The sequence below is a fragment of the Cardiocondyla obscurior genome, linkage group LG04 (assembly GCF_019399895.1).
Source record: "Cardiocondyla obscurior isolate alpha-2009 linkage group LG04, Cobs3.1, whole genome shotgun sequence".
Lineage (NCBI taxonomy): Eukaryota > Metazoa > Arthropoda > Insecta > Hymenoptera > Formicidae > Cardiocondyla > Cardiocondyla obscurior.
The window spans coordinates 8,510,178-8,528,964 of NC_091867.1; the positions used below are offsets into that span (position 1 = coordinate 8,510,178).

Consider the following 18,787-nt stretch of genomic DNA (forward strand, 5'->3'; position numbering starts at 1 on the left):
TACGTGCCTATAAATGCCCTGCATTTATCGAAGTTTGTTATCATCATTAGTCTTAACAATGCGAATGTACCTAAGTGGGTAACGATAAATTTTTGTAGGTAATGATGTAGACTTTGGAATGTATTTGCCCTAGTTTAGTGTCATGTGAATTGCGTCGACTTGTCGTGCGTATGTCCAAATTGTCGGACGTTATCATCGTGTGATGAGTCAGCATGTCGTTCGACGTGCGTCACGATAATCGATGGCGACTGTAACATAAACTCCCATTAATCAGACGACCGCGATATGATATACCGAAAGAGAAAGAGAGAGAGATCTCGAAACTACAAACATCCTATTGATTCGTCATTTATTCCATTTATTTAAGTTTTCGGAAATATTTTTACGCGTTAGAACACAATATTACAATTTTTTTTAACGTAAAAAATTATTTTATGTAAATAAATTCGAAGCAAATGATCCTAAAAGTAAATGAGAGTTCGTGGACAAAGAAAATATTACAAAGCATGAAAAAGATATTTAAGAAAAGACGATCTAAATTTTTAATAAAGAATGTAATATTTTCTCTTCAAAAATTTATTCTTTGCATTTGCTTTAATTTTGTATTGCCGACTGATAATATTGTAGCGTGCGTAGAGTTTCTTGTAATTTGTAATTATTTGTACGTACGTTATACAATAATCTCATTTTCTAATTTATTTTTTTCTTTCTTTTTTTTTAGCGATAATTTAAAGGTACATAAATACCGTTAAACACGAGTCTCCCCGATCATAGATGGATCCACGTGCCATGTTATCACCTTCTTCACGCTGTTTTCTGAATAAGATTTCGACGCTGGGATAAATTTGGAACCACCGCCTCGCGGATGTAACTCAACTGCGCTCTACATTTCTGCCTTAGTTTTGTGTTTCGAAGAACATGCAAGAGTCGTACGCGTGTCCGCAGATCGCGATAATTTGGATATTTACGAGCGAACGTAAAGCCCAGGCTGTGCCCATGGTAAAAAGTTTCACTTATCTTTTATTATTTATTATTATTATATTTGTTCTTAATATTTTATTATCGTTATATTGACCGATAGCCTTCCGCGGGACCAGAGAGAAAGGAATCGAAGTGTTAGCGATTAAAGCTGTATGGTGAGGATAAAAAAAATGTCTCTGTAAATGGAGGATTTAATTAGAAAATATCCATCGCTTAAAGAAGTTAGAAAAACAAGTAGAAAATGCCGCGTTCGCGATCGGAGGTATTCAATATCGTGGAAGTGGAGAAACCATCGAGGTGCATCAAGTTCCTTCGGTTACTGTGGAAATTCAGCAGATGCATTTTCTCCCACGTGATACTAATCTCTTTGGTGGTTGCTTATTGTCTGATAGGCGCGTACGCCTTCGTGTTACTGGAAGCAAATCACGAGAAAGAGGTAAAAATGCAATCGCAAGACTAAGGGCAAACATAAAAAAAAAAGAAATATCACAATTTCTTTTTTTGGAATTAATATTTAAATTAATACTTGAAGCGTAAACGCGAACGTACTGTTCTCTTTTCGCAGGTAAAGAGAAGCATCAAGTGTATAAGAGAAAACGTTTCGGAAAAATTATGGGAAATTACCAAGGATGTTGCCGTGCTAATTCGCGAAGATTGGACAGAGCAAGCGTTGAGCGAGTTGGAGGTACGTTTCCCATAGTTTTGCATCGTTTTCAGTATTATTACAGTATTATGGAAACGAAAGTCGGGCTTACGAGCAACTCGAACCTATGATTCGGCAACGATAGCTTAACGTTTATTAAAGAAATAACGCGAGAAAATTTTAATTTAAAAACTTTAATAATTTATAACACGAAATATTGCTCACGAATAATGCACGGTGCAGAAATTTGAAGACAATCTTTTGAGAAAAATGGAGAAGGAAGGGTGGAATGGCAACGAAGAGGAGGATAAGGCTCAGTGGACATTCGCCGGTGCTCTGTTTTACTCCATCATCGTTATCACAACGATCGGTGAGTCGAAAATTTAATAAATATTAATAAAAAAGGACAAGTATGGCTGGCAAAAGATTTTATCCTTTAATAATAACAATAATTACTACGTATTACTTAAAAATTAAATTTTATTTTTTTTTATTACATTTGTTACATACACACGAATCGATAATTTACTCGTTACAAAAAGAAATAGAAGCTTATTTAGTTGAGATTACTTTTATCAATTCCACCAGAATCTTTGAAAAGAAAAACAATGTATATTTCATAAGATCGAAAAATGGGGCGTCAAGATTTTCAATGCATTAAATTCCTCGTTTGAACTTATAAATCATACATGTAGCCGCTTATAACTTAAATCAATTATTCATGGAAGAAGCTCGTATTAAATTCTCGTCTAGATGCTTATCAATTAGTTACGTAATTACTTTATAAGATACGTGTGTCTCTTTTATGTCTTTGGTACCACCAAGAAAGAACAAAGAAATAGTGAAAAGTGTTTCGAATGACGAGAGCTCGCTTATTTACTTAGTACGCTCATGCGTCTCTGGCTTCTTCTTTGCTTTGCGTTTGGTTCTTGCCCAATGACCTCTCGTAGATGACATAATCGTCGGATTCCGGATCGTAGCCGTACGGCCGTAACGACTCGAACTCGTTACGGTGACCATAAACGCCGGTGTAGGGCCCCGAGTGATAATCACCGAAAGACGGATGTTGGTAGCTGCCGCCGTACGGTCTTCGATTGCCGTAATAATTGGGCGCGAAGCCGTCCGGTCTGTACTTGTGCGGCGTATCCTAGAAGTTTTATTGTTACGTAATGGACGACGTAAAGATCACTCGGGAGTTTTGTGCTATAAATAGATAAAACCTGGATTAAACGATCAATAAAGTGGGCTATTATTTAACTCGTCCGAGGCGATATTTTAAAGAACGTAGTTTGAAATGTACGATCTCGGATCTTTGAATATATTATGGGTGAACCGGTATTGTTTTTTTCAGATTGCCCGAATAGATTAAGACTCTTTCGTTACAGGATAATATGGATAGCGCCCTCCAGACAATCCTGGGAACCTCTTGCTATTGAAACAACAGTATTTCTTCTCCCTCGAGCAGTGACCCTAAAATCAATAAGAGAATTTCGTTAAAGTCGTTTTAGTCCACGAATTTTTAAGGAGGAAAACTCGCGCGATATCTCGGTCAGACTCACGAATTTCAAGCTGGGCGATGGACAGTTGAAGCTGTATCTACATTTGCAAGTGTCGAAGTCACGGTACCGGGGATCTTCCCTGATCCACGGCGGTACCGAGCCGAAACCGCCGTCGTGTCCGTTCAGTTCAATACGGGAAGGCCTAAAGTATTAGTTACGTTACTAGATATAATTATGTAATTATATAATTTATATATATATATAATTATATAATTAATAATCGAGAACTATTTGCGAGAGAGGTTGCCGGAGACAAAGTACCTGTCGACTATTCCGGTTGGTCCACCGGGACCTACGAGGATACCGTTATTGCCGTGGTACGACGGTACCAGCGGTCTGCCATTGGGACCGTAAGGACCAGGACGCTGAGGTCTAAATCCCAGCTGAATCCCATTGTCAAAGCTATTCAAATGCTCGGACGGCTCGTGTACGAGATACCTAAAAATTGCGCTCGTAAGAAGATACACCGTCAAGTATCACACGTAACTACAATCACCGGTTCCGTAAAATTTCATTTTACTCATTTCTTTATTTGAAGAAGTCTGTTATAGATCGATAGTTTACCTAGCATCGTCGTTTCGGCTGGTCTTTTGTTTACCGTCGTTCCACGTCCAAGATTCATCATTCTCGGCGCATCCTATCGCCACCGTGGCGAAAAGGATTAAGAGAACCGCGCGCATTTTTATTTTTTTTTATTTTTTAAATACCTGTTGAGTAACGTAATTAAGACACTTGGCGCGATACGATTTAATTAATATTACCGGACAAGAATGACGTACTGGTACGTATAACATTCGACACCGACTAAACGAGAGTGAAAGTGAATCACGTCTTTATATATATGCATAGCGAGAAGGTGAACGCATCGTTACGTTTCGAGGTCTTTCTCAATTGATAATCATCTGCGATCAATGGACTGTTCTTCTTTGTTCCCGTGTAAATTTTAAAAACCTCAGACCGCAACATATTACAATCGCGCAATATTACATTTTGAAATAAGTAGCTTTTTTAAATAAAAATATAAGTTCGAAAACTTATTTGTTCGTAAACGCAGCATTGGCAGTGAACTTGAATAATGCATCTGTATGAGTTTTAATAATATCAATAATTATCTGCACTAGAGATTTAATAATAAATTCTATTCGCAGTAGAATTCGATAGATTTAGTGACGTTAAGACGGCGTAAATATAACGTAGAAAGATCCGGTTGGATTTGAGGCCGATTCCGCTTGTACGTGTGCCTGTCCTTCGAACCGGGAAAACCCAACTCCGAAGGAGAGAAGCCACTTGGTCGCACTAGTACGCGTTCTTTGACCTCCTTCTTAAAGTAAAATTAAGACACATGGCGTAACGTTAATTCCCGCATCTTCGTGTCTCGCGCGACAGCGAAATTGTCAGCATTACAAATTTTCAACGTTTACTTTTGAAAACAATATCCTCAATTAAATTACCTTTGCTTGGATCTGCATTAGACGTTAAATAAAAATTGCAATGTAAACCAGAATTATCGAAACTCTTTCGCGATCTTGAAGCGCTTTCTCGCTTGTAATCGCACTAAAATGATTGGCTTCACCAGTATCAGACATTATTAAGAAGTCGAAGTTTATTAAAATTTTTTTACGGACAAATACTTGCAACGATTAAACGAGCCAATTTCTTTCTTAATGGCAATAATTCATCTCTTTGACAGAAATCCTGCTGTCGTGCCAGATGACCGTTTTTCTCTAAAAATTTTTTTCCTTTAAGAATAATTTCCTGGCATCGACTTATTTTTCATTTCCCTTCGCTGCTTTTTCACCCTTCTTTTCTACTCTCATCCCGATTTCATTTCTTTCTTCTAATTCTTTTTTTTTATCGGAATAAAAATGTCACATTTTGTTATGCATAATTGATTTTATTGCTCCTTATCGAAAAGCAGCAATTGTTTGAATTATTTCTAATAGTTTCGGAAAAGTTCAAAATACTCGAATGCAGATTTATACTGATGAATAATGGATCTTATATAATAAGATGGTAATAGATAGTTTTCACGTGTCATCGGTAATAAAAAAAAAAATCTTGACAACCTTGACCCAGACTTGTAGATGATGTTGTGAAACTGCACGAAGCCTTGAAGAGAATAATCAAAACGAAGGTGAATGCAATTTGAAAACGTGGACTACCTTGTCAGTTTGTTTCTTCTAATTTAAGATTTGACGTCGATAATTAAACTAGGCTGCGACTTGGATCGTACGTTCCTCCGTCAATCGAGCTCGACAAAATAATTATTCCTCGTCCACGATATAATCTAACCGAGCAGCAATGATTTCTCATTACGCCTGCTCCTCAAATACTACTTTATGCAACTAATACGCAAACAATAAATCTGCGACCTTGCACGAAAAAAAAAAATGTTTTCTTTCGCATACTTCAGATTTTTATTCTATTTTTATTCTAGGATACGGCCACATTGCACCGAAAACAAAAAATGGGAAGGTGGTAACTATTTTTTACGCCATCCTTGGCATTCCGCTTATGCTGCTCTGCCTGTCAAATATTGGAGACGTGATGGCAACGAGTTTTAGGTAAGTACAGACCGAATTTATTTATATATGCACGTAAAATATAGTACAATAAGAAAATCAGAAGCTCGCATAACTTTTCATACAATACGAAACTTTCAGGTTTTTATATTGGAAAGTGTGCTGCTACGTATGCACGAAGCCACCGAAAAAACGACGAGGGCGTAACAACTTAAGCAGATCACATTCTGTCCGTCAACCGGGGTAATTAATTTTTCCTATTTAAAAGAATGTTCTATTTAAAGAGATTTTGTTGTTGCTCAATTATGCCGAATATGTATCGCACGAATGTGTTATTGAACTTTAAGGAGATATGGATCGAGCAGAGGTCCATTTCGTCGGTCCATTAGAATAAGTCAGAGATCAGCCGACTCGGCCTTAGGACTTTCCGAAAGTATGACCAAGTCGTCATATTCCGATACTGATTGCAGGTACACGTTACTTATTTTAATAAAAAAAAAATAACAATTATTTTTAATTTTTTAAATAATATTTTATACGTAAATGACATTTCTAATTACTCGCTAAATTAATGCAACATTATATTGTCATACAAATATAATTTCTTTGTAAGAAATTATAATAATAAGAAATAAAATGTGTACAAAACGAATTGCAGATATATGTCACGACGATTGGAAGGAGGTGAATCAAAGGCGCCGATTGCTTATGGACCTTCTGTAAACCCAACGGAAATGAAAGCATCGACTATACCGCGTTACTCGGATATTCCAGTAGCGACTCCGAGAACCGTGAGAGGTATTTTTAATCAACTTCATCGACTGAGTTTTATATTGTTTTAATCAGTTCAATATATATATAAAAAAAAAACCAAACAAATGTGCGTGTCCAAACAGTTTAGATAGTGCAAAATTACGTAGGCTCACACGAAACGGAGTGATAGGGATATAAAGTACTGTTATCGTATTTTAAAAACATCCGTTTGATATAAATTAATTATTTAATTCAGGTACATTGATTGCGCGGTACTGCGCTCGTTATCTCCTCATCAATTAATTAATTAATAACTACCGGTTGGTTTGCGTTACTTCTATTATCGCTTTCAGCTGGTTCCAGAATAATGACACAGTCGTTGGATAGAAAGTTGCTGATGAGTCCCAACGACGCGGATCGCTCGCCAGTTTTGTGCAACAAATACGCGCTGGACGACTTGGAAGATGAAATATCAAGGTGGCGCCCACCACCTCGAGACAAAGGTGAGGTCGTAATCACACGTTGTTCTAAAAATAAAACAAAATAAATAAATATCTCTTTGCGTAAAGCTGGAAAAAGCTCTTACACAATACCAGATCTAATCTAAATAAATATCGGTGCAAATTAAAATGATGAAAGAAGAAGCGCTCTTTGAAGCGTCTGAAGAAATTAAACAAAGCGACGCTATTGCAGCCGAGAGCTCGGAAAAACCGCAGGGCAACAAAACGGTTGAGGAGTTGGACGGTGTTGAGAAGCGAACCTCCTTTAGACCTAAACCCACGCCAAGAAGATGCCTCTCTGTAGAAGAAGCCACGACGAATCACAGAATGAATTCGTCGTCTCCCCAACCAGCTTCGATTTACTTGGAGATGGATTATATGAGGAGATCGCAGTCGACCAAAAGTAGACGCACTAGGAGCAATTATTCCGTCGGTGAGCAGTCAAAATTTTGTCAAACTAATCTACTCGTTATAAATAATGGAAATATATTCGTGATATCGAGTGTTATAGCAGGGGTGACTTTAACATATATTTAGATCTGGCCTAAATTTCATTTGTAGTTGCATAATTATCGTGGGATCAATCATTTGAATTCTTAAAGCGCAGCTTACGGACTTAAATAACGTTACGATCGATAACGAGCGTATCTTCTGATTGTTGAATATTTTTCTCCAGCACGTTCTTATAAACGGGAACCACCGCCATCGCCGAGGATTATGTCGCCGATGGGATTTGCCGTGCATCGACAGGTTTATGCCGATGACATTGATTTTGATTACGATTATTATACCACTGCGGATGATCAGGAGCGACAGCCAACCAAGCCCGTGCCTATTTGGTTATGCGTCTTTCTGGTTGTCAGTTACATACTTGGCGGCGCGGTACTTTTCAGTAAAAGGGAAAATTGGTCTTTCCTCAATTCAGCTTACTTCTGCTTCATTACATTGACTACCATTGGTTTGTTTTCTAATTAACTTAATACCTTTTTTACAATTTGTTAAACGGTGTTGCAATCTATTACTGCTTTAAATCCACCGAAATTAACGAGCTCTATCGATCTTGCGAGTTTATTTTCGTCGAGGACACTATTTTATTTTCCTATTTTTGAGAAAGAAAAAGAAAGAGAATTTAACTTTGAAAGTTAAAAGGTTTAATTTTACTAGAATTTACTAAAATAATATTATATAATATTTTCTAATAGGTAATCTTAGAAACTTTACCTTTGCTTATCTCTATCCACTTATTTATTGATCTTGCGTTTATTTTGAACCCGATGACGTAAAACTCGCACGATTGCCTATCTTTCTATTTTAAGGTTTTGGCGATTACGTTCCGGAGTACAACTTGGACGCGCAGAAGGGCATCGCCCTTTGTTCGCTCTACCTGTTATTTGGAATTGCCTTGCTGGCAATGAGCTTTAATCTGGTGCAAGAGGAGGTCATCAACAACGTCAAGAGCGTCGCGAAGAGACTAGGTATCATCAAAGAGACCGACGAGGAGGAGGAGGTGGAGGAAGCTGAGGACTACGACGAATACGACGCTGAGTACGAAGATGAGGTCTATGAAAACGAGCCCAAGCTCTGATCTCGGATGGGCTCCCTATTCGAGATCGAGGACGCGAATTTCTATCCGTCTCGCAGCAATATGGGATACCAAGATCTAGAAGGTCTCTCGGTATAAGTCTGAATCGGCTACGAGTCGTAGAAACAATTTCGTAGCACAGATAGATCTGTTCTCGCGTAAATCTGATATTCCCGATCGAATCAGGCTCCTTTCACGCAAATGTAAGAGAAATAAATCCACGCGCGAACAAGGCGGATTAATATATAAACGTTATTTTCGTCTAAATTACATTTGTCAATTTATAGATGTTCGAAACGGCTTACGACTTTCAACGATGTTTTAACTCGGCGACTTTTTATGATTTAACATTACACCTTCAATATTTGGTAACATATGCAACACTAAAAATACTATTGTTCATTGCGCATTAAAGAAATAATAATGAAGAAAGGAATTACACCTTGCGGACATTGAGGAAAACAGTGTTGCATTATATGAACTCTGCTGTGCTGTAGGTACGTATATGCCGGTCTGAGAGAATTATAGCTTCTCTATGAAATGAATAGGAGAACAATTGCGGCATTCAATTAAATTTTACATATACCACATATCGCATACGTTTGATAATAATTAATTGGCATTTGCATTTTGAATAGGTTTCTTTCCGATTTTGCCCAATAGCTATTTGCAATAGGTTTTAATAGTTCTGCGTTATAAGCGATATTTTAAACAATTATTACACACATATTTAGAAATATTACATAAAATTCTAGTGCTATTTGTATTAAATATATTGTTTTTACATAAATATTTTATAAAAAGTACTACTTTCCATATATGTATATGCTTTTTTAAAATATTTTTTTTTTTCAGCCAAAAAAAATGCACAAAAGGTAGAAGAGAAGCACAATGTTTATTCGTATCGCTCGGGAAGTTATGGAACCGCTGGAAAGCTGAAACTCACGTTTGTAAAAAGTGGTTCTACCTTCTAGCAGTCTCTTAAATTTTACTTCGACCGCACGCGACACGAGAATACGATTATCTTACAGTGAGAACAATATTTTTGTGCGACTTACTACTTTCCGTGGGGAGAAGATTGTTCTTACAATATTCTCCCGGACGCACTTGCCGCATGCAAAATGCACGCTTGCTATGCAAATCCCTTTCATCCCCTTTGCGACACGTATATATATGTTCGCGTACATTTTCGCCACTATGCTCGCAGTCGCATTTCGTCGTTTAAATCGCAAGGACGTTAATCGTCTCGACGACGGCGGCGGCGGCGATATGCAGTTAACGCGGCTCCGGTTTCAACGACTCGATAATCGCGCGATAAAACCCACTCAAAGAAGAAATAATAGTCGCTAAGAACTTTCGTTCGCGTCCATTACGAATGAACAATTCTGGCACGGCCAAAATCTGCATTTCATAAATTTTAAAGCCCACCCTCGCCCCTCCGCTCCCCTGCCCTCTCGTTCTCTCATTTTCCCGGCGTCGCAAAATTATACCCTCTAGGATTTTTCCGCGAATATACGCAAAACGGTAGGTGATCAAAGTGCGTTAATTGTTTAGACGAGAGAGAAGAAAAAAAGAATTAACTCATATTAATAACGAAATAATTACTTTAAATGTAATTCCGTTTGCAATTTGCGATTACATATTTCCCCGTTAATTTCAACACTTTGTTAATCCAGCCGGAACGGTGAAACGAGTCTTTGTCTACCGGGTGTCTGGGAAATTTGGCAATCCGATCGGCATCATGACCAGACCCAGGCGACTTGAACCCAGTTATTTTCAGCCGCGCGCTATTTCAGGATAGTGCATGTCGTGGCGCGAGGTACCCTAAAGAAATCAGTTTACAGGGGAACTTGGCCGAGGTGGGTTGCTCTTGTTCCTACGTTTGCGTACCGGCTCGAACCGCAGGCTCGATTGCTCGCTCAATTTGGATCTTTTTTTTTTTTTTTTATTTCTTAAAACCCTCTCGCGGTGTGGCAAACGTGGTATATACCCGTGGAACGTCGGCAGTAAATCGCACGCTGCACCGTGAACGCGCGTTGTAATAATGATGTAACGGGAGGTGTGTCGCCTCGGATGCCAAAGTCGGAGCAATTAATAATGAACGCGCACGTGCAGCCACCTCGAAGAATCAAGGTGCAAAGATTTTCGCGAAGATTCGCAAGCGTTCCCGGATCATATTCGTGGTGGCAGTAACAGTAACGCAGTTTCCCCGCTGAGAATGATCTACAAGAAGAAAGCGAAATTATAATCGTAACCTAATAGACGGTAACGCACGCCTCACTGAACACGTGGATCCTTCGCGTACGTCTCATCGTCCGGTGTAATAATGTGCATATGTAATAATAAACGTGGGTTCAAGTATAGCTTCTGCTAAAACGAGGGATCGAACGCAGAGTTTCTGCGTCAACGGGCAGCCGGGGTTGAAACGCGCGATAGATAGATAGATAAACGACGACTCTGGATTTCAAGTTTGCGATCCCGTTTCCGACGTGATTCTCGCACGGCCTCGCGACCGCGTCCCGCGTCGTTATTTCATCGGTGCACGTTGGCGCGTGATGCAGATAAAGTAATAAAATTTAAATGAAATAGATCTCGTCGTGTTTATGGAATACCTCACGCGCCAAGGACCCGTTGCTTTCGTATTAATTTAACTTGCGTCCAAACACACGGGGAATACCAGTTGGGGGAGGTAGGCAACGTGCGAGACAACGCGCGAAGTCCTGCTGATTTATTTTCAGTCTGCGGGAAATCCGGGAGGAGAGAAAACCCGAAGGGATTTAATCAAGGTCCGATTTCGCCCCCGGGTTTGCCATCGACTTCGTCGATCATTTTTCGCGGGGCAGTAAACAGTTTCACAATAGATTTTGTTAAGCGGCCAAGTGACTCTCTCGTCCTCTCTTTTCCTCCGATACACAGTAGACACGATAGCAAGGACGACCGTCGCGTATTCGATTCCCTGCTGATCGCAAGGGAGTCGATACCAGAGACTCGACCGTGGTTCAGAGGCAAAGAAGAGACTCGAGCACAGAACGTTTCCTATTAAATTGTCCGGCGTAATTCTCTATTAGCCCCGGTCAGTGCTCGCACATAAGAGTTCGCGATATCTTTACATCCCCTTGCGCTTCCGTTCTTCCGTATCGATTCGTTACACGCGCTTCGAAGATTGTAAATTTCATTGCGCGATGCAAGATTTTAGTGAAAAGCTGAGAGAGAAATTTAAAGTCACAAAGAAATTGCAGAATCGACGGTTGATCAATCGAGGGTGATTGTTCCACGGTAGAACACTCGGATTATCCGCAGCTGTGTCGAGACGGGAAGTTCACGGGGAGAGAACTTAGACGGCGCGAAAGGGTTTCGGCGGTCCAGAGAAGGCGTGATGCTCGCGAATCGGCACCAAGCGGCACGATCGAGGTGACATTGTCACGAGAAAAGAAGTCGTCGTTGTCGATGGAGGCGGACAGAACGTCTCGCACGTCGGGCAGTAGGAGCTGGCAGCGTGGAAGTTATCGCAGCCGGGGTGGAAGACGCCGGAAACACAGGCGGAAGCTGTGGAGTGAGCGAATCGCCGACTGGTCCAGGGCACTGATAGCCTTCCTCTTCAGTAACGTCGGCATCGTGTGCCTGGTGGTGGGCTACACTATAGCAGGCGCCTTCCTATTCACCCACATCGAGGGTGAAACCAGGCTGGACGTCGTCGACAATGTTATCAGGCTAAGAAATCGGACGGCCGCCACTCTTTGGGAGCTGACCTCCAAGGTGAAAATTTTACGCTAATTACAATTACGCGCCGTGATCTTTGACACCATCGAAAATCGCATGCCGAGAGATATCCGAGGTTTATCTCCTGAAAATTTTAGTATTAAATACTATACTCTTACGTACTTAATACATTAATTCGGATATTAATTTATATTAATTGTAATTAATCGAGCCTTTTTATTTATGTCTTGACGGTACATTAATATTATACTGTATTCGTAGGAAAATGTGTTTTCGGAAAAACTCTGGAAAGCGAAGGTGAGAGACATTCTGGAAAATTACCAGAAGAACGTAGTGGTGGCCATAAACAATGGGTACGACGGCGTGGACGAAAAGTGGACCTTCGCCGGTGCTTTTCTTTACTCCCTCACCGTGATAACGACTATCGGTGAGTCTGAATTTTTATACACAAGTATATCTGTAGTCGCATTAAAATATGTAAAGCGTGTAAATATGTAAACTCGATGCTTATCTTATAAAAGCGAGATGAATAATTCTCTCGGATGTGCGAGGAAATATCTAATAACGTTGAACGCTGCCGCGGCGCGATAAGAAAAATTCCGCGTTCCAATAATAATTGGGAGAGCCTCAAGGTTTATCAGTTTCGCGCAAACAGTCCGAGATCGGGGTCACGTGTCAAATAGAAAAATCGGCCGGCTGCAAAGCACGACGGACTGCTGTCCAAGCTAGGAATAATATTCTGAGATGTAGGATTTATCATTTTCCGGCAGCGGCAGCAATGAAAGGATAAAGTGATATTAATGACTCTATCGTGATGGCGGCTTTGTTCTCGACGCCGCGCGCGATGTCGATATGCCGCACGTGGGTGTGCGGCGCAAAGAATATAAATCATGATTACTCGGTGAAATTACGCGAAAAGAATTGGGCGATTTATAAGGCCATCACATAAATTAGAAATATATAAAAGAGTATCTGTACAGCCATATCGTGCTGGTACATTTCTAAATCTCGAATGTTAAAAATTCTTTTATTCCCACCTATATTAAAGTATTTTATATAAACGCGGTCAATGTTACTCCGTTAGATGTAAAATTAATACACGCTGTTCCGTAATAATTTAGCAGTCAGAATAATGAATATCAAATAATAATAGTACAGCGATAATAATAATAATTATTATTATTATAATAATACAGCACGTAATTAAACCGCTGTTAATTTATATAATTCTAACAAGATTCGTCACGCAACGGTAATCATTCAAAGATTTATTGCATTTCAGTGTTACACGTATTTTTTCCACCTCGCATTTTACATGGAAATCGAAATTTGTACTCGCACAGCGCGCACCGTAACGACGGATTTGCGGACTGCTGAGGAGTTCGTTAGGCCGGAAATTAATTAAACGCGCGCTGATCGCTCGATCCTTCAGGATCGAGGAATCTCGCTCGCTCGTGCATTCTCGCCACCGACGATCGATATTCCGTTTCGCCATTAATTAATTTCTTTAGCCAGCTATTTCCATTAGATTAGGCGAGTCCGGTCAATCCGTTGGACGAGCTAATAAGCTTCGATATTCGACGATATTCGTGTAGGATATCCATATTTTTGCAAAAAGAAAAAAAAAAAGGACGTTATGATACGAGACACACGCACATTCGATCCTCTTCGAAGCTAGACTTTCAATTCAAATCACGAGAATAACAAAAAAAAAAAATTAATTATGTAATTACAAATTAATTATCCCGAGTACTATTTCCCGCTTGCAGATTACGTTGAGAGTTTTAGATATAATGGCCATGCAGTGTCGCGAGAGAGCCGGATAGTTGGTAACGCAACGCGGTATAAATCAAGCGCGACAACGATTGTCCAACACCGCCGGCAACGGGCATAATTAATTTTCAGGCGGGAATCATTTCGCCGTTAAACTTCTTGACAAGCCGATAAATTGATGCCGCGGCGAGATCTTCCGCGATTAATTCTCACGATAATTGATCACCGGCCGACGCGTTTAACGTATACGACGCGGCACCGCCTTCCGAAGCGGCGAAACAGCGGGAGTAAGCGCGCATATAAGTACAGGCGGGAATATCGGTTTCCGTATTTTTGGTTAATCGCCAATAACTCCCTGGCCGAAGGCCCGGACGGACTAATGTCCCTGATACGTCTCGCACGTGATACCTCTGTTACGTGCGCGGCAAGACAAGCGTGTCGTTACGCCGATAACACCATCCAGCACGCCATCAATCGATCGAAACGCTTCAACAAGCCTCTCAGGCCTTCTAATTAATCGCACATTAAAATCACCCGCGGTTCTAAAATTGATTTAAAAAATCATTAACTATTTTTTTTGGTTTGCGTACAAATCTACTACGCACCGCCGTTTTCTATCTCGTCTGTTTTTTTTTGTTTTCTTTTTTATTTCAATTTTTGACTGTCGTCGCCTCATAATTCGATATCCCGGCCAATCGTACTTAAAACGACCGCGAATGGAAACCGGTGAATATGACGAGTGCATATATCATGTTAATTTATGTCACGACGCGTTGCAGTAAATCATCGTGGAGGCGAAAGAGGATAAAATCGAGCGATCCCGTCTGCCAAAATTGTCAGTTAGTGAAAATGATAAACATCGCTGGCGGCGTATGCCATACTTCACTACGTGGTTATCGGGCGCTTTGGTATTATCACGTAGTCGCCGAATCTATAATTGCACCATCGCCAATGAATATTTACTTGTCAAAGCATTTGGGGCGGGAGGAAGCAAAAAGAAAAAATAAAAGTTAAAAGACATATTCTCGTTCGTGTTTTGGAATTTTTAATTAAGACTCGATAAGGTTTAATTAATTTAATTTAACGCAAAAGGGTCGGCTACGAAAAAGTTTACGAGCAAACTTGAATGCATTCGTTGGATTTTCTCAAATCGTTAACGCTCGCCCGGTAATTTTTTTTCTGAGATTACATAACTGGCATGAAGAAATCGATAGCAATGAATAGCGAAACGGTTTTCTCGGATAATGTATCGAAAAAATTCCAACTTTAACAGCTTTGACGAAATCGGAGGTAACGTTTCCACAAATACGATCGGCTCTTAATTAAATTCGAGATCGTAATGCCGATACGTAGGTGTAGCATTTATTTAGTGATGGATTTAGGTTTGGCAATAAAACCTAATGGTCGTCTGTGGTTTTATGTAATGTCGCCGTAAATAAACGTCGTTTTGCCAGCTCGAAAACTGTATACGGTAAAAAAAAAAAAAAGAAGAATGTTGCTAAAAATTGAACAATATTAAGAACTGCGTGGAATTTAAAAAGTAAATTATTAATAACATCACAAATTAAATTACTGCATAATTCATTTATTTATTATTAATTACGCAGAATGTATTAACTTTTTATTAATTTTGCTGTAATTTAATTTGTGATATTAAAAACAGGAGACGTTTAAAAAATTTTTTACACACCGACACTTAAAAAAAAATAATAATAATTTGTACTTTTAGTTTCGTACAATTTTTATAATATTTCCGATTCTTACGATTTTTCTAAAAGCGCACGATATAAATTACGCGTCATGCAAAAATATGACTAGAGTTTTTTTTTTTTTTTAACGTTAAACAAACTGTTAAAGGAAATCTCGCACGTATGTATCGTGTGTACTCCGGATTACATGGTCGGGAAATGCCGGGGAAAAACGTTGTACGTGCAGAACGGCCGGAAAGTCAAATGTCAACGGCGATACGTAACACGGCTCGTCGATAAACTTGGGACTCGTTCTATTCGTATCGCCGTTCTACCATATCGAGAACTTCCGGTTTCCCTCAATTTTTGATGCGTACGTACACGCACACGCACATAAAGCTCGATTGCTTTAGTATTCGTGCCACTATGCGATCGAATTTAACACGCGCCGCCGTCGATTTTTCCCAAAAGTAAGTCCGATTTCCGCGACTTTCTCGTGGTACCCTTTGCTAAAACGCTTTTATTAAAAGTTTAAAGAACATCCCCCGCCGGAGCTTTACCGTTGAAAGGTGTAATAAAAAAGAAAAAAAAATCTAATTAGTTTATGTACAGTATGAGAGAAGCAAGAAACAGAAAGACAGAGCGATGAAGTATTAAAGCTTGTCGATAAACTCACTTGCCGCGTTCTCGTTTACTGCGCAGGTTACGGCAACATTTGTCCCAGAACAGATTGGGGCAAAGTTGCGACTATAGTGTACGCGATAATAGGGATGCCGCTCTTCCTTCTCTATCTCAGCAATATCGGCGACATTCTGGCCAGAAGCTTCAAATGGATCTACGCCCGCTGCTGCCTGTGCAAGTAAGACCCGCTCCTCTATATCCGCAAGTATGCCGCGTTAAAATTAAATTTTATTTCGAAAATGTACTCGAGCCCCTTTCTCGACAGCGTGAAATCAAGCCCGATCATCTTTTTATCTATCGAAGAAGATAATCACGGTCGATTTTTTTTTCTCAGGTGTCGAAAAAAGCCGCATGGCGCGGCGAGTGAGAGAACATCGGAGACACTAAATGATTCGGTCACGAAGAGAGACAAGTGGCAGGTGAGCGACAATCGTTGACTCCCTTCAACTTTCTCTTTATTTCTTTTTCTTTTTATTTTTTTTTTTTTTAATGCAAAATGGAGAATATTCTGTAAGGAAAATTTGTCAACAGTTTGTAAGCACGTATGGCGAGGAGGTTGATACGTCAAGTCTGGATGCGGAAGACACTTTGCCTGGAGACGACGTTAACGAAGGTAACGGCAACGACGAAGACGGCAACGACGAAGACGGCGACGACGGGAGTGACGAGAGCTACGATCCTCAGCATGTAACGGTGCCGTTAACCCTCTGCCTCGCTATTATGGTGGGGTGAGTATCTGGCAAGAGACTGAAGGAGACTATTACGTAAAAGATTTGAAAAGACGCGTGTCTGGCGCAACAGATAAAGAAAAAAAAAAAAGAAAAAAAAAAGAAAAGGGGAGCAACGTAAAAATTTAATTTTCCTGACATTTTTCTTGGCATTAATCGATTCTAAAGCACTGTCAGGAGTAAGTTGACTTAATGTTCGTGTTTGTCGAATTCCTTTCGATTTAAATTATAGTTCTATTAAAGCAGAAAGTTGCCAAGTGTAATTTTTGGATGCGCCGGAGCTGCATTAACTTCGCCTGGCCATCAATTTTGCCGAGTTCTGACAATTCCAAAGTAAATTTGAACGTAACTTATCTCGAGGAACTCGGCAAAGAATCGCTGGCGGAGCCATCCCGAATTGCACCTTTCCTTGTTTTTTTTTTTCATTTCTTGTTCCCGATAGATACATTTGGGGCGGCGCAATTCTGTTTTCGATATGGGAGGATTGGAATATGCTGGACGGCTCTTACTTCTGCTTCGTCTCTTTATCGACCATAGGTTTCGGCGACATCGTTCCTGGCGACGAAATCTATTCCGGGCAAGGTCTCGATTTATCCTTCATCATCTGTTCCATGTATCTGATGCTCGGTAAATTTTACACACTCACGCACGGCGTATATCCTTTTATTATTTAAAAGTCAATAGGGAATTTAGGGGCTTACCTATAAATGAAAATCCTCTTAACCACTCCCGGACGAGATGTTACCACCTCTGCAAAGGAGATTGCGTTTGTTATTACGTTGCAGATTAAAAGCGTATAAAATGATTCGCACTGATCACATTTTTTTTCTTTTTTTTTTCGTCAATAAATAAAATTTAAAAAAAAATGAATAAAAAAACAACGGAGGGTTGGCTGCTTTTAAGAGATCCGATTGCCGAGCCGAATTTTTGACGCGCAACGCCCGCGGCGCGAAGACAATTGTTGAAAAGGGATCAAACGCGTTAAATCCTGCAACGCGATTTCACCGGTTGCTGTATGGCTTTTCCATGATGCGAGCGCATTAAATTTGTTTCAATCAATACCCTCCTTCCATCCCGATTGCCGGGCAGATTTTTGCACGTAAAGTATTCGCGCGCTTTCATACGTTTCGACCGCTTCCGTATGAGCGACCTCCACGATTCGCGCAACAATTGGCGCATTAACAAATGTCCGCAATGCCTAAAAAATCGCGCTCTAGTTCAGCTTAGCGGAGACGTTGAGCCGCTGGTAATGTATTTGCGTTTTCAGGAATGGCGCTGATTGCCATGTGCTTTAATCTTATGCAAGAAGAGGTGATAGCGAAGATACGTAACCTGGTGCGCATCGTCAAGTACATCTTCAGGTGCGAGAGATGACGTACGAGTCTCCATTGTGATTTTGCATCATCGAGATTATCGGTGAGTTATCAAAAATCTTTTCTTTAATTATTCAATAATATAATACGACTTACCGACAATTTTTAATCTTCGCGGCAAGCGCGTGGTCTTTCCTTTTTTTTTCAACCCTCGCCGCTAAAAACCCGCGCGTTATTGCGAAACAATATCATGAAAAATCGTAGTCATTTTTGAAAACGAAAAGCGCCTGCTTAACGAGACGAGACCTTTCGTGTAATTGTCAATTTCACGTGTGCATCGCCAC

The 18,787-nt window shown here is 40.0% G+C and overlaps 3 protein-coding genes across 5 annotated transcripts; 2 read left to right on the forward strand and 1 right to left on the reverse strand.

Annotated features, from left to right (window-relative positions):
* Nucleotides 1–107: 107 nt before the first annotated feature.
* Nucleotides 108–9,960, forward strand: Galene (potassium two pore domain channel subfamily K member galene). 3 transcript variants are annotated; one of them, XR_011545650.1, is made up of 13 exons: nt 108–999; nt 1,082–1,417; nt 1,547–1,666; nt 1,868–1,994; nt 5,621–5,747; nt 5,847–5,948; nt 6,053–6,175; nt 6,364–6,503; nt 6,812–6,961; nt 7,152–7,391; nt 7,635–7,916; nt 8,275–9,037; nt 9,396–9,960. XR_011545650.1 is itself a non-coding variant. In XM_070655619.1 (12 exons), the coding sequence occupies exons 2-12, from the start codon at nt 1,223–1,225 to the stop codon at nt 8,541–8,543; spliced, it is 1,875 nt and encodes a 624-aa protein (XP_070511720.1). In that variant the 5' UTR covers nt 108–999; nt 1,082–1,222; the 3' UTR covers nt 8,544–9,960. The 3 variants fall into 3 exon arrangements, 1 of the variants encoding a protein (XP_070511720.1); XR_011545651.1 differs by having other exon boundaries at nt 8,275–8,743; nt 8,828–9,960; XM_070655619.1 differs by having other exon boundaries at nt 8,275–9,960.
* LOC139102059 (uncharacterized) lies at nt 2,087–5,611 on the reverse strand. Its single transcript, XM_070655691.1, is given in 6 exon segments — nt 2,087–2,527; nt 2,529–2,771; nt 3,008–3,094; nt 3,184–3,325; nt 3,445–3,621; nt 3,748–5,611. Coding segments are annotated over 6 exon segments (792 nt in total). The 5' UTR covers nt 3,864–5,611; the 3' UTR covers nt 2,087–2,500.
* A 1,124-nt stretch (nt 9,961–11,084) lies between the features above and the next one.
* On the forward strand, nt 11,085–18,352 carry LOC139102028 (TWiK family of potassium channels protein 18). The gene is made up of 6 exons (XM_070655643.1): nt 11,085–12,296; nt 12,522–12,687; nt 16,424–16,580; nt 16,737–16,821; nt 16,934–17,130; nt 17,573–18,352. The coding sequence occupies exons 1-6, from the start codon at nt 11,988–11,990 to the stop codon at nt 17,802–17,804; spliced, it is 1,146 nt and encodes a 381-aa protein (XP_070511744.1). The 5' UTR covers nt 11,085–11,987; the 3' UTR covers nt 17,805–18,352.
* Nucleotides 18,353–18,787: the final 435 nt, after the last annotated feature.